The 23,587-nt window shown below is 39.1% G+C and overlaps 1 protein-coding gene across 11 annotated transcripts in view; it reads right to left on the bottom strand.

Moving 5' to 3' along the window:
• Positions 1-23,587, bottom strand: part of TRPM1 (transient receptor potential cation channel subfamily M member 1) — a 115,928-nt gene that overhangs the window by 6,676 nt on the left and 85,665 nt on the right. For 4 of the 11 annotated variants that reach the window (XM_030015211.1, XM_030015215.1, XM_030015219.1 and 1 more), the window contains 12 exons: positions 21,202-21,231; positions 17,857-18,146; positions 17,081-17,309; positions 15,749-15,871; positions 15,283-15,414; positions 13,125-13,253; positions 11,563-11,814; positions 10,688-10,880; positions 6,869-6,889; positions 4,988-5,132; positions 2,623-2,822; positions 1,336-1,468 (listed from right to left, as the gene is read on the bottom strand). In XM_030015211.1, coding sequence (XP_029871071.1) covers positions 1,336-1,468; positions 2,623-2,822; positions 4,988-5,132; positions 6,869-6,889; positions 10,688-10,880; positions 11,563-11,814; positions 13,125-13,253; positions 15,283-15,414; positions 15,749-15,871; positions 17,081-17,309; positions 17,857-18,146; positions 21,202-21,231 — 1,877 coding nt within the window. The remainder of the gene's footprint in view (positions 1-1,335; positions 1,469-2,622; positions 2,823-4,987; positions 5,133-6,868; positions 6,890-10,687; positions 10,881-11,562; positions 11,815-13,124; positions 13,254-15,282; positions 15,415-15,748; positions 15,872-17,080; positions 17,310-17,856; positions 18,147-21,201; positions 21,232-23,587) is intronic. The other 7 variants (XM_030015213.1, XM_041123846.1, XM_030015214.1 and 4 more) reach the window with 4 other exon arrangements.

Here is a 23,587-nt window from a genome sequence, read left to right as displayed (position 1 = left end):
TTTCTTTTATCATTTATATCATAATGGAAGTGATGGTACCAGAAGAATGCATATAAAAATAATGCATTAGAATGTGACTTAGAGATCATACACTAGTAAATCAACTGTGGAAATTAAATTAACATTCTTTTGCTCTCGCACACAAAAGGTGACGAAGCATCTGGAGCAAGAAGCCATGAGAAATATGCAAATCTGCTTTGTGGCCATAGACCATAGTGAACCAGTGAGGCTTATCAGCCCTGCTTTGTTCTCTGCCACAATACCTAGGATTTTGACAAATTGCTATGGATAAATAGTGTGATAGAAACTACGCAAATACATGTAGCAGATTTCATTTACTTCTCTATTCTCAAACTTCACATATAATAATGCAAGATATTCATGGCCTTCCTTCAAGAGAAAAATGTTTATCCATTAAAGAATTATATGGCTCACAGAGCTACTTCAAAAGAAATGGGGGGGCGGGGGGTGAGGGGGGGAGAGAGAGAGAGAGGGAGTAGATGGAGTAGTTCATCATCAGAATACTGTGAGGTAGATTAAGGTGAGAGAGTGTTTAAACTGTGTATCATTTTCCTTACAGGGCAAATTTTTCATCATTTCAAGGAAGTGACAGAAGACCCCATCCTTTCGCTTGCTTAGAACTAGTAACAGAATAGGCAGAGCCTTTGGGAACAGTCCTGCTAAGTGACCTGGTAAAAAAGTGCTGCTGCCATTATCACTGTGTGCTTACACAGCAATATGCAAACATTACCTAGTCCTCAGAATAGCTTAATGATTTACATATGAATATCCCCTGTCTTTTAAATGGGGAAGTTCATACTGAAAAGCTAAATGCCTTGTTCAAAGCTTCCAAGAGAATCTGTGGCAGAGATTAAAATTCAGCAGTTTTGAGTGCTGGACCCTGGTGTAAACCGTAGGTCTAAGGGAAGAATCGTGAGTGCTTTTGTCATTAAGCTCCAACATGTTTCTCATGGTTGGATGAGCTGTTGGAAGGTCACCAAGTAGTAATCTGCTCAAATGGATAAAAAGCATAACTGTGATCTTCAGATGGGTGAGAGGGAAAAAATTCACTATGAACAAAAGTGTTCTTACACCAAAGCTTCCCAAACCAGCAGCCTTAGTGACATACCAGTAGGAACAAGAAAAAGCTTGCTCTTGTGAGAGATGCACCTGCACAGATATTTACTCAGGATTCAGATCAGCTTCTGAATTGGTGGTGGTTTTCTTCAAGATCTAAATCTTTTGTACTTTAACTCAGCTTTAGTTATAATGAAGACACAAAAAGGCAAATATTGTTCCAGATAAGTGGTGTGGTTTTTTTCTTATAATAGGTACCTTTCAGAGGTAACTCTGATGCGTTCATCATTAGATGACTGCTGTTCATCCTCTTTTTCCTGGAAGTATTCTTCTACACACTGCTCTTCAAATTCATACAGTTTTTTTAGCTCTTCATCATTCAGAAATAACTCTGTGCAAAACAGAAGAACACAATATGAGTTTCCTTTTTCTGAAGTTCTGGCAGTCAATTTAAATCCAATTTAGCAGATTATTTTGGACATATGGATACTGCAGATTCTACTCTTGCACTAAATGAACAGATGATTTTGTAAATAGGGAATGAGCACTTAGCCAAAGATGGCCACAGCCGTGAAGGCAATGTAATACATTATGACTATCATCTCCTTTTATGACCATCCAGTGGGGGCTATATTTCTCAATGACCTTTGCACTTTTTAACAGCAGAGCTACGCATTGAACAAACTGACTAGATTTTACAAGATAAAGACTAGGGCAATCTCTGCCAGTTTGACTGTTCCTTCATTCAAATATTGTTCTTAAAAGGATGCCAGTTATAGGCAACAGATAATCTAATATAACAGATTGTTTTCTAGACATTCTTTGGATAAGAGCTTCAAAAATTTATAATCATGTAAGGAAAATCCAAGGGAAATACAAGCTCTTCAGAACATTTAATCCTTTATTTGAATTTGTCTCTTTGTATTTGGAGGGTGTATTACATTTACTTTTTTCCCTTTTTTAACTCAGAAGCATATTGTGCAGAAAGATGTTTCCTGTGAAATGTAGAAATACAGGGATAATTGTAAGCATCTGATTATTTCAATGAGGCATATAATGAAAATAATAATCAACAATTACAGACTATGTTAGGAGAAGAATCCTCACAGTTCCCCTGTGAAATGACAGATAAATCTCTAACATGGAGAAATGAAAGTGGGGATACTCTTAGACACAGATTGCTCACAATCAGAGGTGACACTACAGATGACATTGGAAACTGTGATCCCTTCTTCTCAGTTTCCTATTTGCCCTTCCCAACATATGGACTTCACTAGAACTTGGTAAAACTGGATTAAGTAGATGTCATTTCACTGTTTTAAAGAAAGCACGTTAAAGAAAGTCTTCATTAGCAGCACACCATTGCATATTCTCAGGAGCCCACAGAGCTCAAGAGCTGTTAACTTGATATAAATTTTGTCCCATACTGTCTTCTGCAAATACACTTGACCGTCAATGGGAACAAAGTAGTTCAGCATTGGAAAAGCTGCTGCTTTCTGCTAATATGGTGCAAAGAGTTCAATTTAGAGAAGATTTCTTGCATACTCAGTCCCCTGTCACGCTCATCCTGGTCTCCTTCACCCTTCTTGCAGCGACAGCAGATTCGCTTGATGATTATGTAGATGTGGCTGAAGATAATCATTGGCGGTGGGAGGACAGGTCTGTCATGGAATGTCATGATCAGCTGGTACCGCTGAAACTTCCAGACTTGGTTGGATATTGATTTTACCTCGAAGAAGGTATTGCTGAAAGGGAACATAGGTACAGTTTCTATTAAGCCCCTAAGTTTACTTATCATTGAGCAAGTACTATGTTGAAAAAAGCAGCAGCTAAATAACAACATGAGGCCACATGACTTGCTTGGTTCAGCTCTTTGTTGATGCTGCTGAACTTGCTGAACTGATGATTAACTTGAACTCATGATTTCACTACTCCTTTTGAGGACAGCAAAGCAGAAGGTGCTCTGCATCCCTTATGCACCACCTTAGACTATTTGCTCCTACTGTATAAAGTGTTGTAGGTGTTAGTGAAAAGAAACTTGCACAATTTATGAATCACATAATTGGTATTTTGGGGCTTGGTTATAAAGTATTTCTTTTAACACATGCCAGTATTTGATATTACACAAAGTATTAAATCCATGAAAGGTATTTTGTATGCTAAACCCAGAAGCTTCACATAGTTTGCCTTTAATATGCTAATCAGCTTGACCTACATAGAAGACTTTTCAAGTTTTACAAGATGTCCTAAATTCAAACTTTATTCACTCAAACTTCTGACTCAAAAACATGGTACATATTCTTGTAAAGGAATTTGTTCTTGGAAGCCATGGCCTCATCATTTCTACACCAAAATAAGGTGTGTTATAAAGATGTTTTATTTTGTGATTCAGTGGATATGAAGGAGTATAAGTGATAGTATTCAATCCAGAGATAACAATAGTCAAGGTTATGAAATACGAACTAAGAGAAAGCAGACTTTATGTTCTGTCTTAGATAAAGCTTTTCAAGCTATTTTAAAGTATGCTCAGACAGCTCACTCCGACAACGATGATGATGGTATTGGCACTTCCTTTTTTGTATTTTCTGTCCACTTCTTTTCTAACTTTCTGTGCTTTAGAGTATCTACAGTCAGAAAACCAGTTAAAATATCTCTTTGAAATCAGAGAATTCTTGAGTTCACATAGCTTTTGGTTTCTTTTGGCTAAGTATACATGAGATTATTTACCAATGATGAATGACAATCTGCCTTCATTCTGTGTCTCCTGCATAGCAGGAATTCCCCAGCTAGATCTCACTCCCTTGCAACCATGCTGGGGTGGCAGGAGTTAACAGAATGACCTACTTCCCAAACTGCTGATTCCTTGGTCCTTCAGCCAATAATAGCTACCATTGTAAGATTCTTCGCCTTTCCCCTAGCGATGTGACTGGCATTTGAGCACGTCAAAATTCATGACCTTTTAAGCTACATACATCAAATGAAAGACAGGCTTTGTGAGCTGTAGATTTCTGGGCACACGATGAACTATTTTTGTGGTTGCGACATCAGCTACTTAGGCCAACAAGTAGCCTTCCTTCCACGCTACATGTTTATGGGCATCAAAAATGGATCACCTGCTTTTCTCAGGTGGTGTGTTCAGAAAGTCTTACTAACAAGTAGTTATTTCAACTTTTGTTTTGTTTTGTTCAATCCCTAGCTCATGACAGGAAAAGCATGCAACATAACCGTGGGTAGAAAGAATAAGCAGCAGAAACTTATTTAGTTTTACTCCAGAGAATTCTAAATATAGATTTGTGGAATAACGTTAAGAATATGCATAGTGCACATTGCTTGGACTGGCCACAGATCTTGGCAACATGTAGCCGTCCTTTCTCTTGGTTCAAGGCAATATAGACTCCTTTTCTGGGTCATACAAGAACTCTGCAAGGCCCTAATTTCTTTGTCTAAATGAAAAGCAAAACAAGAAGAAGAAAGAAAAAGCAGCCAGACGATGTATCAATAGCAGAAATGCCTCCTGCTTTTGATGTTCAGATTTTCATCCTGCAGTTCTATCACAGAATCATGTTTGCTAGTAGTTACATGGGCTTCCATCATGTATGTAGCAGGTTTCATGGATTCTATTTTTGACCTTTCCAGAGCAGTCTTGAGGCCTGTCACTATCCACCAAATGGTAATTGCAAGTAGCCAGCTTCTCTCGTATGCATTACTGCAACTGCTGGCAAATTCGAAACAACCTTTCCTCCACTCTTTCCCAGTATATACACTATTCCAAGTATTTGCCAGTCATGTTCATAGACTAATTAGATTCTGAGTACGAATGCAAACCCTTGCAAAATCAGTTGATGGGCTCCCAAAGAAACTTTTATCTCGGCAATAAGAAAGTAAAGATACTGCATGATCATTTACATACTTGAAGACAGCAATCAGCAGGTTTACCAACAGGATATTTGCTACCAAGAGGTAACAGGCCATAATAGCAGGAGTGAGCCAGGCCCCTGGTATACATGGAGGGAGGCGTTTACCATCATCATCGTAAAGATTGTCCCCACAAGGAGCTGAAGAAAAAACATGAAAGTTATTTTTCATAAATTGCCCGATACTTAAAAACACTATTCACATTTATTTAATGATGACACATACATAAAATTTGTCAAGCTAAACAAATTTTATCGGTTTATTTCCAGTAGCAAGTATGTATAATTTCTACTTCAAATTCTGCTTCTAACTACAGCATACAAAAATAATTCCCCATAATAGTGAACAGAAAGGTAGCTCCAAGTTTACTGTGTACAGTGTGGCTTTCTCTTCAAATTCATATGGATTTTCTTTTTCTCATCGTAATAGTCTAGGACAAGATCTTAATGTGCATATATACGTATTAATAGTGGAATTAAAAAAAATTTCTCCAACCAAACTTCTGTGCATACCTTGCCAAAGATATACAAGGATTTATTTAGTGGTCCCAGATTGCTGAGCATAAATTAAACCTTTATTGGGGACCCTGAGTGTACTAAAGAGGCCTTAATGATCCTGACCAGCTTCACCTGGAATCTATGCCTCCGCCGTCTATGCATACCTGTTCCTGCCTGAGCTATGTCAGGTGTGCAGGTCTCAGCCCTGCCTCCTGGATGGACCTTGGACCTGTGTTTGTCCCCTGGATGGACCCTTCTTCTGTCTCTGGCCCTGTCTCATTTTGCCCTAGACTGGACTCCCTAGATGGACCCTAGACTATTACTTGTCCTGTCTGGGGCTGTTAATGTTGCCAGCAGGTGGCCCTGCCGCCACTTTCAGGCCAATTTCTGTTTCCCTTATTTTTCACAATAATTCTAAATTCTAGATAAAATTTTAAACCAAAGAGATAAAATGAAAATTATATAGTAACAGCAAAATAGACTGGTGAGAATGAGACAAAAATTGAGAATATTGATCAATTTGATATAAAAAAATTGCCTGAAGTAATCCTAAGAATACATAGGTTGTCTTGGGGTAAGAGCTACCTTAGAGTTGGGTAAATGCAGCAAGTTTGTTCTGTCTTTAAGTGCAGTGCCAATGTATCTTATTTCAAATACAAGGCTAACTTTTGGAACCATTTAGTAGCAGGTAAAGTGTTTATCAACCACAGATTCTTTAGCTGAAATCTTAGTAAATACTAAGTTTGACAATGAGTTCATTACAGATTTAGTTTATGTGAATAGACAAACCATTTTTTTAAGCATTATGCAAAACCCCCGATGTTTCAACCTCACCTGAAAAATACTTCAAATTATTTGAAAACAGACTAATCTTATTTACTGTGGACTGAAAGAGATATTTAGACTATGATTAATAAAATATATTTTACTTGCTTTTCAAACATCAGACCTACATTCTTCCCGTTTATCATAAGAAAAGTATAACAGGAAAGTCAAGCAAATCATAATATTAGTCACATGGACCAATGAAAGTACTGCCAAAGAAACACTAACATTGTATGTAAGTAATCAAAAGGAATTAATTATACCAGGACACTCATGCATCATAATTTTTAAAAAGGATTATTTTACTGTCAATGTACTAGAGACAAGTCACAGCAACTACATAAGCTCAATTAAAACTTCTGACCTGCAATCTGTATTAAAATAAAGTATTTTTTCTCTGTTTCTTTTCAAATAAAACTATTACAGTAGAAAAACAAGATTCACACCTGAATATTGGATAAGCCCTATAATTAAAATGCTAGTATCTAGTGAAGAAAAAGATTAATGAACATATTCAGCTAAATGAGATAGTCAGCTCTCTACAGGAGACTTACGATTAATTTCCATGGCATAGACTGAACAGCATTCCAAAGGAACGAAATATAAAAGGAGGCAGGAAAGAAAGAAAGAAAACAGAATAATACAGAAAAAAAACCACAAAAAAGATGACTGAAAATACAGTTTTGCCACCAAGAAAAGGTAAGCAAGTCAAATGTCAGAACAGTAGAGACATATGCTTAGAAACATCTTTGTTAAAAATGCATTGCATTCTGCAATTTCCTTTTCATGTTGTTTTCCCTAAATGTTACATATGGCAGTGAATTCATGATATTAATAATAAATCACAAAATGCTTCTGGCAGATGATCATTTAAATATACATGGTATCTCAGGCAAGTCAACAAAACTGGCAGTCACCACAAACACAAAACAACTCAAAATTATCACACAAAATCATTCTTTTAGCTATTATGGAAACATTTCCTCCTTTTTTTTTCTCCTTTTTTTTTTTTTTTTTTAGGAACCACCCTGGCTTTGAGTCTGCCAGCTGTTTCTATTGAATAGCTACGTTTCTGTTAATAGTCATGATATTGATGTTATTACTGTGTACAGTATCATTAAAGCCCATTTTGACTACCAGTATGGATACTTGCTTGCCAACCCCTAAATGGTGACTGTTAAGAAAAATCACACTATTGAAAGAAACTCAGGTTTCTCTATTGTTTAAGACTATGTTGCTGTTAAGTACTAGATGCCACTAACTTCTTGCTCATGGACGTCTTTTAAATGGAGTGAACCAGACAAAAGCATCCTGGGTTGCATTAGGAAAAGTGCTACCAGCAAGTTAAGGGAGGTAATTATTCACCTCTACTCAGCTCAGGTGAAACCACATCTGGATTTGTGTGTCTGCTTCTGGGCTACCCCATAGAAATCAAACATGGACATACTGGAAAGACTCCAGTAAAGGGCCACAAAGATTATTAAGGTGATTGGAGCATCTGACAAATGACGGAAGGCTGAGAGAGCTGGGATAATCTAGCCTGGAAAAGAAAAGGGTCAAGGGAGATCTTGCCAATGTTATCAATACCTGATGGTGGGTGGGAGTAAAGATGACAGAGCCAGACTCTTCTCAGTGGTACCCAGTGAAAGGAGAAGAGGCAGTGGGCAAAGATAGAAGCATGGGAAATTCCATTTAAACCAGGTTGTCCGGAGAGACTGCACGGTCTTCATCCTTCAAGATATTAAAAACCTGACTGGACAGTCCCTGAGTAACCTGATCTAATTTACCCTGCTTTGAGCAGGGAAGTTCAACTAGATGATCTCCATAGGTGCCTTCCAACCTCAGCAATTCTGTGATTTGTCATCTTCACCTTTAGGTGACATCCTATCCTCAGTGAAGCTATTGACAAAAGTCCAACTACCTTCTTTCAGGTGGAAAATTTGATGTAATATTTTTTCCATAAATTGTTTACACTCATGGGCCTTGGCAAAACTACACATAAGCACTTGCCACAGTGTCAGGTTAGACTGCCCATAGCAATCACTCCCCAGTGACTCTGAGGTTGCTTTTGTGGTGTGTTTACAGAGAACCACGGAAAGATCAGTGTGAAAATTTCTTATTGAAAGCAAAAAGAACTTCAGAAGTCAGTCCATAGACTTCTAGACATAAGAAATTTACAGAATAATTGTAATGCAGTCTAGTTATACCAGTAGAACTCCTTGTATAGCCACTTTTATTTCAATATTAAAACAACAAAAAAACCACACATTTCCAAGTTAGCTTACGTTTAAGCTACTGACACAGCAAAGCTTCTGACCTGGGAAGGTTAGTGGAGCAAGTAGCTGGACTGAACTTGTGTAACTGGAAAGCCTGAGCTTTTTTCCCCCAAAATCTTTTGCACTGCTGAAGAAAGATTTCTAATTCAAAGGATGCTGAGTATATAACTGAGAAATGACTGCAAGCATGAGAGAAGTCTGGGACACCACTTACACTAAAGAGATCAGTATTGTTGGTAAGGTATGAGTTTTGATTTATAAAGAAATCAAACTGTCTACATTGGCAAACATTCTTTGTTCAAAATGAAGTAGGATTTAAATGCACATTATAAGCCACAAAGGTAAGGGATACCCTGTTACAGTCTATTCCTCCCCATGGGAGAATTAACCCACTTGAGAGATCCTGAGCTTATCCTGGCTCACATGTGCACTGAAACTGCAATAACAGACAACAAATGGCTAGCTTGACCTTTTATTAGTCAAGAGTAATTTACTGTATCATAAATTACATTAATGAGACAAGCATTCGTAAGGAAAACAGAGATGATATGATCTTTGGAACAGTGTACACTGTTCAGAAACAGACTGTCCTGCTTTCATCTGGGATAGAGTTAATTTTCTTTCTAGTAGCTGGTATAATGCTATGTTTTGGATTTAGTATGAGAAGAATGTTGATAACATGCTCATGTTTTCAGTTGTTGCTAAGTAATGTTTATACCAAGTCAAGGATTTTTCAGCTTCTCATGCCCAGCCAGCAAGAAGGCTGGAGGGGCACAAGAAGCTGGGAGGGGACACAGCCAGGGCAGCTGACCCAAACTGGCCAAAGGGATATTCCATACTGTGTGATGTCACGTCTAGTATATAAACTGGGGGTAGTGTGGCTGGGAGGAATCACTGCTCAGGGACTAACTGGGTGTCAGTCAGTGGGTGGTGACCAATAGCATTGTGCATCACTTGTATATTCCAATTCTATTATTATTATTATTGTCATTATTATTATCATTATTAGTTTCTTCCTTTCTGTCCTATTAAACTGTTCTTATCTCAACCCACGAGTTTAACTTTTTTTTTTTTCCGATTCTCTCCCCAGTCCCACCGGGCGGGGGGGAAATGAGCAAGCAGCTGTGTGGTGCTTAGTTGCTGGCTGGGGTTAAACCACGACACAGACTAATGACATTTTATTCCTTCCTAAGCAATTAAAGTACACTTTAATGACATTTGGTATAAAGATTTCTCATGATGGATCTTCATGGTTTTTGAACTTAAGACCTCACAGTTTCTCCAGTCTTCCACTTTACTACTTGTCAATATATGCAGATGGTTGAAATAACACATACGCAATGCTGAAATAGCCACTTTATCTGAAATAAGTGCAAACTATGTGATACACACTAGAAGAGGCCAGCTGCATGTTTGACTGTACAAATTTCAAATATTAACACAAAACTAGCAGTAACATGACAGTTTCCATCTCCTCTAAAATACTGACAGTTATTTTTTTAAACTGTGCAGCTTTTATATAACAAAGGCTGTTTCTACACCCAAAGCTAATCAAGCAGAATTTCTGGTTTTTGTTTTGTTTTTTCTACAGGTGTAGAAAAGAAGAACATGAGTGATTTATGAAATGGAAACATTTCTGGAAAGTAGATAGATGTATCAATGAGAGTAAAAATGTATTAGCTCATTGCCTGTGCTGTGAGTTGGAGATGAAAGTATATGTGTATTTTCATCTCCTGTCCATGGTGTTTATTTTTTTCTTCTTCTGTTGGAATTGACTATCAGTAAAACATTGGTTCTAAAGAACATTTCAGAATGATCTCTGTTGATCCCTGCAAGTAAACAAAACACTTAATACAGTTATATGCTTGGACAGGAGAGTATTCCAGACTATATCACTCTCAGTGTTAACTGAATTTGAATATAAACTGAGAGACAGAACATGCAGGTGGGGAACAGGAAACTGTTCAGTCTCTCTGGAGTCTGTCACAAGAAAACAACAACAATATAATCACAAAGACAAAACACTACTTCCAAATTAAAAACAATCATTAATTTGGATCTGATCATCTGCCTCAGAAACAGGAAACAGACTCTTACTATGAATTCTACTCTTACGGTCTATCTGGTCTGCGAACACCTCTCCATAAATCATCCAGTAGGGCATATAGAAGATGTTGCGAGCTAGTCTCCAAGAAGGCTCCTCATCTGGGTGCAGGATAGCTTGGCGGGCTACTCCAAAACTCATCAGAACCACAAGCATGATGACCACAAAGTAAAGCATGTCAATCATCTGCATGGAGAGACCATAAAGAGGCTCTTATCATCACCAGGTAGTAGAGCAGCACCAGCATGTCTGTTTGCCAGCATGCATTGAACAAGAAAGTACCGAGAGAACAAAAACATTCCCCTGGATAATTTTCTTGATATTATTCCGTGACTTTAACTACTGCTCATGAAATAAGCATACATAAAAATGCAGTAAAACCAGTCATTTAAATGAATACTACATTTATATTTAAGAAGACTTAAAATGCTAAAATCTTTGCTATCCCTATTCTCTTTTGCATCAAGTGCACTATGCTGTGCTTTCAGCACAGACCTCTTCGTTGGTTGCAAAGAGATGATATAATCATTGCTGTATCATCTCCTGTCCATAACTGATGGTTTTGTGGATGATCCTGGTGTATCAGCAATCTGTTATTGCTATGGCTTTGGGAGGCAGAAGGCAGGCAAAGTGAACAAGTTTCCACAGGCTTGTTAAAAAAAAAAAAAAAAAAATCCCTCTCTAATCAAGCAATTATTAGCAAGAGTATTGCATCTTGTGTGTGTGTGTGTGAAATTCACGTGGCAACTTTTTCACAGCCTTTATTCAGAGTTCTACTCAGATGGAAAACCTCTTCTTAAAATCAGAACTGAATTTAGTTTCCCATGAAGTTCTGAAATGTGTAATTTACAGCAGTTTAGGCACTAACCATCTTTCCAATCATCATGACGTAAGGTCCCAGATATTTGTTCACACCAAAGATATCTAGTACTCTAATGTACCAGAAAATTATATCTACGCAGTAAATCACTCTTCCATAACCCATGTAAGGCTGGTTCTGTAAGCGAAGAATTGCTCCTATCATAAATACTGAAATAGCCACCAGGTCAGTAATATTCCAGTATTCCTGGAGCCAAACTTTCACTTTTTGGCTCAGCTTGCCAGGCTCTGACATCAGAATCTGAAAACAAAACAAAACAAAACAAAGAAACAACAAAGAAATCATTAGGAAAAACTCCCAAGTTACATTTTTGAAGTAATGGTCATGAAAAAAGACCAATCTTGTCACATTCAATAGGTGTCTGAGACCCCCTCCACTGCCAGCAAAATTTGCCTCAAGCAGCAATATTTTTAGTTACTAGCAGGCAAAACTTCATTTTCATAGGAACATAGAATGGTTTCTGTTGGAAGGGACCTATAAAGATCATCTAGTCCAACCACCCTGCCATGGGCAGAGACATCTTTCACCAGATCAGGTTGCTCAAAGCCCTGTCGAACCTGACCTTGAATACTTCCAGGGATGGGGCATCCACAACTTCTCTGGGCAATCTGCTCCAGTGTCTCATCACCCTCATCATAAAAGATCTCCTCCTTATGTCCAGTCGAAACCTAACCTTCTTTCAGTTTAAAACGGTTGCCCCTTGTCCTGTCACTACCGGCCCTGGTAAATAGTCTCTCTCTGTCTTTCTTATAAACCCCTTTTACATATTGAAGTAATGCAGTAAGGTCTCCCCAGAGCCTTCTCTTCTCCAGGCTGAACAACCTCAACTCTCTCAGCCTTTCTTCATAGCAGAGCTATTCCAGCCCTCTGATCATTTTCATGGCCCTCTTCTGGACCACCTTTTCATCTGTATTTCTATTTTGGCTTTATTAAGCGTTTTTTGTTGTAGGTTTTAATCAATAACATTTAAACCAGGAGATCTGGCTTACTGACTTGGCATCCATATTTATCTCCAAATACAATTAGTATGAGATGTGGGAATTGTGAATCAGAGAAGGATAGGCTAAATGCAAACCAAGCTACGGCATGTGAATACAATAGATGTTTTAATGCTATCTTCCTCATACAAAAGTAACTAGATCAGTCAGATAGTACTCCTGGCTAATTCCCCAAAACATCTCTCTGCATGCTAGTTCTCATCAAGGACTGCATCAGTAATAAAAAGACAGTACCTACTGAGTTTCCTTCATGGGTTATGGCCCTGCCCCTCCTTGGAAATACACGTAAGAGAATGCGAGCACTCATTTTGACTACTGACCTCAGGGCATTTTTGCCTGACCTTTTTGTGCAATAAAATAAGGTTTCAATGTATGGAAACAGGTTATAAATGAAACTCTCTCCAGTGATGGGCATTTTGGGACTCTGTGGATATGAGAATCTTCTCTCCCATGTATGGCTTCTCAACTATCTGCACAAGTCCATGCCATTATTACCTCTAAGACTGAGCTTCATTTTAAGGATTATGACATGTTGGTATGATCAGACTTTACCTCTCTTACTTTCTCTAAAGCCAACGTCACGATGTAGGAGATGACAATCCACTCCTGGACTGATGGCCACCGTTCCATCCGCACCAAGATGATATAATTAAATAGCATCAAGTAACCGAGGTATGATATCTAAAAAAAAAAATAATAATCCTTTATGGACTTTAGGTGATGGATCCCAGGATCCTTCCACAGTTAGGCAGTATTCAATTACTTGAGATGACTTCCACACACACAAAAAATCAGTCTCTACTAATTTCTATTAGAAAGTTCTGAACTATTAGTGTAAGTCAATAGAGCTATCACTCAGTTTTCTATAACTGCTGGTGTAAATGTTGAACTGGTGATGCCGGTGTGTCTCCATGCCTCACAGCAGTCTTTGGTGACTGGCCAAACTAAAAACTTCAGAGATCTTGGAAGTTCAGAGTTAAGAAACCAAAATGGATTCAATGGCTTTGCAGGGGAAAAAAAAGGGAAACAAAGCAGTAATAAACCAAAAGATTTTCCAGGGAGAAAATGGATTTTTCTAAAGAATGAGATACTCAGTGTGAAATGTTTACCCACCATCAAACAGATCTAAAGTAGAACAGGGAGGCAGGGCTGTGAGCAGCACCTGCCTGGTGGGGTAAGGGAAATAAAGAGCCACACAGGCCACTTGCTTTTCTCCACCCTGTAACAATGTAGTTGAGACCATCTACACAGAATATACCATTTATGTGAAGCCAGAGGCATACAGACTTCATATATAAGTCCCTACAACACCTCTTCCTATACTTGTTATTTAAACCCATCTGCATGAACAGTGGGTTTGCAGATATTTTGCTTACTTTAAGTAGCCCCTAGTCTCAGGAGCAAGTTTCTTGCTGAAGCCTAATTCAGTAAGAGCACAGAAGACTGCATCACCATGTCTGAGAAGAAACACCAAACAAAATGCAGTAAAATCCTCTTAGCTGAGGGGTCTGCATAATGCATGAAAGTGAAGCCCACCCTAATAGTGATATTCATACAAACATGTATGAACACATACATTGAGGCTATGCGTGAAAGATTCAGCTGTTGAAGACCCTTACTTGCACAAGAAAAAAGGTTTTCTTCTCTGAAGGAGGTGGGCCTGCTGCAATGATCTTCCTATAGCTGCCATGCACACTGGCAGAGGCCATGGGCATCCAGCAGCTGATGGAATGACAGATGCTGTGGAACATATGATCCAGACAGCTGAATTACCTCATTTATTGAAAGAAGCAAAACAACAACTCCAAGGCACTCGAGCCCTTTGTACCTGGGGCTTTTTTAATCTAGTAAAATGTAATTTCTTTACACTGTGAAACCATGTTGGATACTTTTCTTTGAAATTAAATAGGAATTTTGCTTTTCAATTATTAATACAGGCAGCAGAAAGGGATCAGTAGTGTTTTGTGATTAACGATGCGCTAAAACTAAAACCCTAGATAATATTATGACATACTAGGCATCGGAAGTCCTAACTTTGAATAAAAAAGAAACCAGTATCCTTTTTACAGGGCGCACACAAAATTTATGAGCTGTAGCATGAATACTTTTTCTGTTTTATTAAAACAGAGTTTAGCGCCAGATAATTCTTGATGCACTGAAGAGAAAATCAGATGCTTGTAAAAAATAAATAGTTTAGTTTAGATTGGTTTCAATTATTTAAATAAGAGAAAAGTACCTATTAAGTCTTAGCAGACTGGGATCTGTGCTTCCATCTCAGCTGCACTTATCTGAGCCTAACTGTCAACAGAGTAAATGGCAAACACTGATACTATGGCATTACTTGTTGGGTCCTAAAGTATATTCAACACAGAACAGAAGCCAGAGCCTTTAGAAAGCAAGAGGACCCAGCCTAGTTTGGATTGAGTGACTGGATTGTGGAGCTTGCACCGAGTTTGGCATACGGTTAGTGAGACAGGGCCTCCTTCAAAGTGTGTAGGAGCTTTAGAGGCCCACAGCATAAGCTTCAGTTATTCATTCTGTTTCATTGTCTACGCATTTTTCTCTGAATAAAGGGAGCACTTTATTCATCAGATGCCATTAAAGTCAGTACTATTTACTTATTACTTGGCTATTATTTTTACATTGGAATCCTTTAAGTTTCACAGGTGTGAGAAAAACGATCACTATCAGTTTAATCATCATGACTTACTGTGTAGAACCAAAATTTGACAATAGGTGCATTATAGAATTCATAGATCTTTGTTCCAATTGGAAGGCTCTTTTGTTTTTTATTTCCATTCTCTTCATCTCCTTTTCGGGAGCCTGTATCCACATTTGCATCCTAGAAGACCAAAGTTGTCAGTTTTCATCAATATACAATAGTAAAAATAGTAGCTTTCCCTCAACTACAGCCCCACCCAACTGTTAACCACACGATGCTTCCTCTGAGCAACAGACCTCTTTTTAAAAATACAAATTCCATAAATCTGTGCAACTACACAGATAATTTACACACCCTGAGAATCTGGCCTATACACTCCCAAAACTCTTCATTGATTTTTATCCCACAGAGGCAGTTGAGATTTTAACCTGAGCGACCTATAGCATAATCAGAGAAATTAGAAAACTGAGCACTTTTGAGATATTAGAACTTCCTAATAATCTCCATTACTGACCACATTTTCCTCCTCCTTTTCTTTGCCTTCCTCATTTTCTCTTGATGTCTGGTAAGAATAATCATCGTAACTCCGAAACTCTAGGAAAAGGATGGTGGGAGGGAAGAGAATCCCCATTATAACCTGTACAATAAGAAAAAACTCAACTCAGATGGCAATATTTGTTTACATTAATAGATTTCATAACAAGGCAACTCCCAGAAACAATATTTTCTTTTGCATAGTATTCAAGAAACTCTGCTATCCTCAAACCTACACAAATGAATAAGTAGTACTTATGAAACATTGGCAATAAAGTCTTGTATGGAAAGACGGCATCCTGGTAGGCTTCCCATCTCCACGAATACACTGCAGAGAAAAGAAAGGAAGAAAAAGAAAGGAGAAAAGAAAGGAAATAAATAAACAGATTTAGAAAGCACCATGATGCAATCTGAAAGGCAGGACACTTGCTTGAAGATTTCCAACAGGTTTAAGAGGGAGACATGGGAAACTGGAAATAAATTGAGAATGACAGTGAGAGTGCAATGTGTATGTCAGCAAGCTTGGGAGTATGACCTGGGAAGATAGGCATGGCACTTTGTCAGTAACGGGGGATTTAAGTAAGGAGGTGAGACTGAAGGTGGCACCATCACGATGGGCTGCCACATGGGTGACAGCAACTGCATAATATAACAAAGAAAGGATTATATTCACATGAAAACATACACAAGTAAACACTACTCTGCTTCCTTAACATTGGCTCACTCGTGTTTCTCTTTTGTGCCAGCCTCCTCACATTACTTGTTTTTTTGTAAATCCAACAATTGGGAAATATAAAAATCAGTAAGAGAGACCATATCATCAAATCACAGAAGAGGGAAATAAAAATCACATAGTTTCACACAATGCAATTGCACACATTTCACTCTTTTCAACACTGAGTCTTGACTCTGTGTCTTCTGGTACAATATTAAGCAATGTAAGAAGCATGTGTCCACATCTGGTTCATTTTCTTTCTACTCCCTTTGCATGGACACCTAATGGAGATCTTTTTGTTGTATCCAACTAATTTTTAATCAAAGGTGTATGTTTTCAATCAACAGCTCTCATCATTCATTGAAAGCCACAACTTCACTCTCAGATTCCAATCATGCTAAGCCTTTTAGGGATTTATATTTTCTTTTGTCATGGGGTAATGTTCCTTAGGAAACCAAAAAAATTAGCTTTAAAACAGGTGTGTTCCTAAAACATCTGTAATTAGTAGGCCAATTTGTTCTAATATATACACTATGTATAGTGTAGTGTTACATGCAACAAATTTCATCTTTGAAAACAACTGCTGAACAGAAATACCTTAAGGCCTGGGTTCTTCCGCATGCGTAGTCGCCCCATCCACATATCTGTTAAGAGCATCTGGCTGCATGTGTGAGCAATGAAGTCCCTGTGTTTAGCTGCCACAGCCAATTTCAGGCAGGTAGAATTACTCCAGTTTTTCAGTTCATAGGTCAGTAGTTTCATGGCAACCTGCTCATCGTGTTTATAGGACTGATCCAAGAGTTCAACAGCCAGCTGGCCAAAATCTCTGTAAAATGCAAGGTAAGTCCAGTGAAGTTTGATTTAGAAATCAGTGTTTGCTTGCATTTAGGGGTTTTAATTCCATTCACAGGGGGTCATGTTTTTCCACACAGGTGTACAATGACAAGAACAACTGAGCCTCTCGCTTGATTTGGACAGTCTATGTAGTTTCCAAACAAATTTTTAGTGACCAGAGAATTAGCTTAGACCAGTAACATCCTAAGGCCAGTTCAGATATATCATCAGATACCTCTTAATTTATGTGAGTAAATCCTGAAAATAACTTTGTGAAATAAAACTAGCTAGTTTTACAGACAGAGAAGCTGAAGAAAGAATGTGTTCTGTCAGAAAAAAATGCAAGTCTTCTCCTTGCTAGTATTGTCTTCAGATTCTGAGACCACGTTTTGGCTTGTTTACTGTTGATAAATCGGCTCCAAATGGCATTCTGTGAACCTATATTCTAGAATTCAATTTTACTTTACTAAAAGTAAAACTTCTCAGCAGGTCAGACTCCTATATCAAGGAGACATAAAGTCTGCTCTGCATCTACTAACTTTGAGTTGTTGTCCAGATCCTGAGAGATGTCGTCCACCAGCTCACTCTCAGAAGACTCATGGGCCATAGACTTGTACAGTTTACAGGCCACAAGTGCCTTGGCCATGGTTTCCTCCCCTCGCTGCCAAAGGAAGAGTGCCATCTTTTGCCGTTTCATCAGCACGGCCCATACCATCAGTTCATGAAAGGGATACTGAAAGCGGCTGACTGCTGGGTCATCCACATCAATATCGATCTCTTCCTCCTTTTTCTTCTTCTTCTTCTTCCCTTTGGTGGGAGGCTCATCATCCTGGGAAGAAAAGAAGAAAAAAATGTTCCCATCTATTTTTAACAGCTTACCTGACAATGGCACCATGCACAGAACAAGTATTGAAAGGACATGTTAATAAAGTTCTAATTTGTTTTTGATGTTTGCTACAATGAATGCCAATAGGGATAAAACTATGAACAACAGGTAACAGAGCATGCACTGGGCTAGCACACACAGCTTAATACTTCATTCAGAGAACCGTTTCTTGCATTCTTAATTACAAGTCACCCATCTTGGATAAGTACAGTAGAATCCTATTGTACTGAAGGCATCAATTTATAATGCATTGTAAGTAGATCTCTATGGCATGTGTAATTGCACAAGTTGATTTGCAATGAATTAATATTTAATGAATTCCTCTGCAGTGTCAATGGAGCTTTAACAAACCTGAATTCACTATGAATAGGTTCCAATGTAATTTCTGATTTGATATGTCTGCATTTATTCCTGAAGAACAGTGCTGCATATCTTACAGGTATCAAAGCAGTTTTCAGACTGACATGCAGGTGGAGAGAGAGGTAACATGCAAATGGAAAAGACAGGCAGATAGCATCCATCAGAACAGTGAGATACTAAAGGGAGTTTTCACCTTTGAATAAGCAATCTCCTCCTATGTATGCAGTGCAAACGGAAGGTGTAAGTATCCCATTTCTTAAAGGGATAGGGAGGATAGGCCATTACTACAGGAACCAACATGGAAGTAACTGAAGGGAAGTACTGACAATGAAGCAGGACCCTGAAGGGAAAAAAGCCATGATTGGGAAAATTAGGGTTTAAGTAATGTGGGAAGAACATTGCATATATAGGTGTAGACAGAGCTCATCATCATTGAAGACCTTGATTCCAATCTCAGAAGTGGATTGCAAGTAAAAGCAATTACCATTCTACAAAATCAGTTCCTGTTAAAGCAAGCTCAGCATAATGCACTATTTTTTGACAAAATACAAACTTAAATCCAAATTCAGGGTTCAGCCTCACACACCAGGTTGCCAAAGACGACTCTTCAGCTAACAATTAAGTATGCATTTCTCTTCAAGCAGTTTTAAGAACTGCAAGTGCTGACCTCTGTCTCTTATGGAAAATTCAGGGGTCATTAATTGCATGCACATGAAGAAAGTATTGAGCACCTCTGAAGCACAGGACATAAAATCTCAAATAGAGGACCAAAAATTAGGTCCTCCCCTCACTAGGAAAATCAAATCAAAACAGAAGCCTGGGTAAGAAAGACAAAGTGCAAAGGAGCCTACACTTCTTGTTTTAGAGCTGCTAAGACTGGAAATGAAAAAAACCCAAACACTTGGAGTCGCATCAATTTACTGACCACTTCAACAAAAGAAATATTAATTTTTCTTTTCACCTTTTCTTTCTCTTGGAAGAAGGGAGTGGGTTACACCCACTGTCAAGTGGAGAGAACACTTCAGTTTCTGCCACATAAAACATTTCTCACTGAAAGAAATAGGAAAATCAAAATGTGCTTTTGGAGAAGCACTAAGCAACCTATGTGTGATCCATGCTGATTAAAAAGGGTCGCACGTCTGAGGGTCTGAGCTTTTGGCCTTGAGCCATTAGAAAATAGGAAGCTGGTCAGAGAGATTAAACATAACCTGGCCTTTCTCTGTAGAGAAGCAAGCTGCTTATCTGCTTTAGGAAACAGAGGCTTTTGTGTGGGTATAGTTCATATCAAATGTAACACAAGCAACATGTACATATACTGTGTTCAAATACTATCACAGCATTAATAAAAGCATACTTCATAGAGAAATGTACCTAGCCTCTTTGAGTAAATGCTTTCCTGGTCTATATTAATACTTCTTCCAGAAACAAAAGCAACTACCTCCAAAACAGAATGAGTTTTTAGGCATCATCCCAGACTTGATTCTGATCAATTCAAAATTTCTGCAGGCACACAAGTAATTGAGGCAAGGGTTGGACCCAAAATTCTGGATCAGCTTCATCATTTACAAAGCATGGTGCCATCACAGTAGCAAGGATGTTTCATAGTGGAGGACAGCACCTAACACGTCAGACCACCTTGTTTTTTCACTCCAGTTGTCCTGGTTTCAGCTGGGATAGAGTTAATTGTCTTCCTAGTAGCTGGTACAGTGCTATGTTTTGAGTTCAGTATGAGAAGAATGTTGATAACACTGGTGTTTTCAGTTGTTGCTAAGTAGTGTTTAGTCTAAAGTCAAGGATTTTTCAGCTTCTCATGCCCAGCCAGTGAGAAAGCTGGAGGGGCACAAGAAGCTGGCACAGGACACAGCCAGGGCAGCTGAGCCAAAGTGGCCAACGGGGTATTCCATACGGTGTGACGTCACATCTAGTATAGGAACTGGGGGGAGCAGAGGCAGGGGATCGCCGCTCAGGGACTAACTGGGTGTCAATTGGCGGGTGGTGAGCAATTGCACTGTGCATCATTTGTACATTCCAATCCTTTTATTATTGCTGTTGTCATTTTATTAGTGTTATCATTATTAGTTTCTTCTTTTCTGTTCTATTAAACCTTTCTTATCTCAACCCACGAGTTTTACTTCTTTTCCCGATTTTCTCCCCCATCCCACCGGGTAGAGGGGAGTGAGTGAGCGGCTGCGTGGTGCTTAGTTGCTGACTGGGGTTAAACCACAACACCAGTTAAATGTTTTCTCTATGATAAAAACCTCATTTGTGCATAAATTGTTACTTCATGGTTAAAGGGGATTTGACCGTAAGTAGCACTGCTGGATCACATTCTCTTTCAGTATCATCGATGTTCACATCCGAATGATCAAATCTACAATATGTTCCAACATGGAATATGTTATTACATAATAGTGCTAAAACTGCCTGAAGACTGTTGAGCAGAGCTTTAAGCAGCTCTCAAGACCCTACCCATAAAAATAAGTCAGAAGTATTTCATAGGCTGTTTGCAAAATGGAAGATCCTGTCTAGTTCAAATTTACTTTAAGCCACAGTTATAGTGAAAAAACTAAGAGCTAGAGCAGAACTGTACCAAGAAATGCTCCAATAAAAACAGTAATTTACAATAAATCCAACTTACCTCCATCCCAAGTAGTTTAAGAGCTTTTGGCTGAATATTAAAAATAGAAAAGAAAATCGGTTAGATGGGAGGGAAAATTCAAAGACCAAACAATACCAAGGAAAAACACATTTTCATTTACAAACATACAGTATTTATTATTAAACTTACTATTCTAAATAATTGTACCAATAATGGTACAATTAATTAATCTTCCTCCTAATTGTATTTGCAGGAAGGCAATGGGTTAGAAAATATTTTCCATCCTGCATTCAAGTGAAATATTTTGATTCGGATGGAAGAGTTAAATTAATCATTCAATAATATACTGCTTTGAGAAATAAAATCACCACATGGTCACAAAAGCTCGAAAAAAATCATGCTTATAAGCACACACAGGGTAGAGATATCCATAGGAAATAGTAAAAAAATATAACAGATCTTCAAATCTCTCACAATTTCGCATTAAAAAAATTCCTCTGTTGTATTGTGAAATCTCTGGTTTACATTTTATGTAAAAGGTTTATTTGTTTGTTCCGTCAGATAGTACTACACTATATATGTACTATATATCAGCTACAGAATACTTGGGCTTTGAGTGGCCTTCTGACTATCTGTGGGGCTAATTTCCTAGTGTGTTTCCTAGTGTGGGGCTTTCTGTAATTAGGCTAGGAAGCTTCACTTGACCTTCAAAGCTGAACCAACCAAATAAATAAGCTAATGAAGAAAATTATTCTATTTGCTTAGAACAGACTTTTTAACAAAGCAAGGGCCATGCTTGATATTCTCAGGATTGGTGCATGACTATTGTAGAATCATAGAATGGTTTGGGTTGGAAGCGACCTTAAAGATCATCTAGTTCCAACCCCCCTGCCATGGGCAGGGACACCTTCCACTAGACCAAGTTGCTCAAAGCCCCATCCAACCTGACCTTGAACACTTCCAGGGATGGGGCATCCACAACCTCTCTGGGCAACCTGTTCCAGCGCCCCACCACCCTCACAGTGAAGAATTTCTTCCTCCTACCTAATCTAAAACTACCCTCCTTCAGTTAAACCCATTACCCCTTGTCCTATCACTACATGCCCTTGTAAAAAGTCCCTCTCCAGCTTTCTTGTAGGCCCACTTTAGGTACTGGAAGGCTGCTATAAGGCCTTCTCTTCTCCAGGCTGAACAACCCCAACTGTCTCAGCCTGTCTTCATAGGAGAGGTGCTCCAGCCCTCTGATCATCTTTGTGGCCCTCCTCTGGACTCACTCCAACAGGTTCACGTCCTTGTTATGTTGAGGGCCCCAGAGCTGAACACAAGACTCCAGGTGGGGTCTCAGGAGAGTGGAGCAGAGGGAGGGAATCATCTCCCTCGACCTGCTGGTCACGCTTCTTTTGATGCAGCCCAGGATGTGGTTGGCATTCTGGACTGCAAACACACATTGCTGAGTCACGTTGAGCTTCTCATCAACCAACACCCCCAAGTCCTTCTCCTCTGGGCTGCTCTCAATCCACTCATCACCCAGCCTGTATTTGTGCTTGGGGTTGCCCCAACCCATGTGCAGGACATTGCACTTGGCCTTGCTGAACTTCATGAGGTTTGCAAGGGCCCACGTCTCAAGCCTGTCAAGGTCCCTCTGGTGGCATCCCTTCCCTCCAGCGTGTCGACCACACCATACAGCTTGCTGTCATCAGCAAACTTGCTGAGGGTGCACTTAATCCCGACAAAGACATTAAACCGCGCCAGTCCCAATATACCGACCCCCGAGGAATGCCACTCATCACTGGTCTCCACTTGGACATCCAGCCGTTGAATGCAACTCTTTGAGTGTGACCATCCAACCAATTCCTTATTCACCGAGTGGTCCATCCATCAAATCCATGTCTCTCCAAGTTAGAGACAAGGACATTGTGCAGGACAGTGTAAAATGCTTTGCACAAGCCCAGGTAGATGATGTCTGTTGCTCCTCCCTTATCCACCATCACTGTAACCCTGTTGTAGAAGGCCACCAAATTTGTCAGGCATGATTTGCCCTTAGTGAAGCCATGTTGGTTGTCACCAATCACCTCCTTATTTTCCATGTGCCTCAGTATAGCTTCCAGGAGGATCTATCTGCTCCATGATCTTGCCAGGCACAGAGGTGAGACTGACTGGCCTGTAGTTCCCTAGGTCTTCTGTTTTTCCCTTTTTAAAAATGGGGGTTATGTTTCCCCTTTTTCAGTCAGTGGGAACTTCACCAGACTGCCACGACTTCTAAATATGATGGATAGTGGCTTAGCCACTTCATCTGCCACTTCCCTCAGGACTTGCGGATGCATCTCATCAGGTCCCATGGGCTTGTGCACCTTCAAGTTCCTTAGATGGTCTTGAACCTGATCTTCTCCTACAGTGGGTGGGTTTTTGTTCTCCCAGTCCCTGC

The sequence above is a fragment of the Aquila chrysaetos genome, chromosome 5, assembly GCF_900496995.4.
Source record: "Aquila chrysaetos chrysaetos chromosome 5, bAquChr1.4, whole genome shotgun sequence".
In the NCBI taxonomy this organism is placed as follows: Eukaryota; Metazoa; Chordata; class Aves; order Accipitriformes; family Accipitridae; genus Aquila; species Aquila chrysaetos.
The sequence above is the reverse complement of the archived record's forward strand: the minus strand, read 5'-3'. Positions and strand labels throughout refer to the sequence as shown.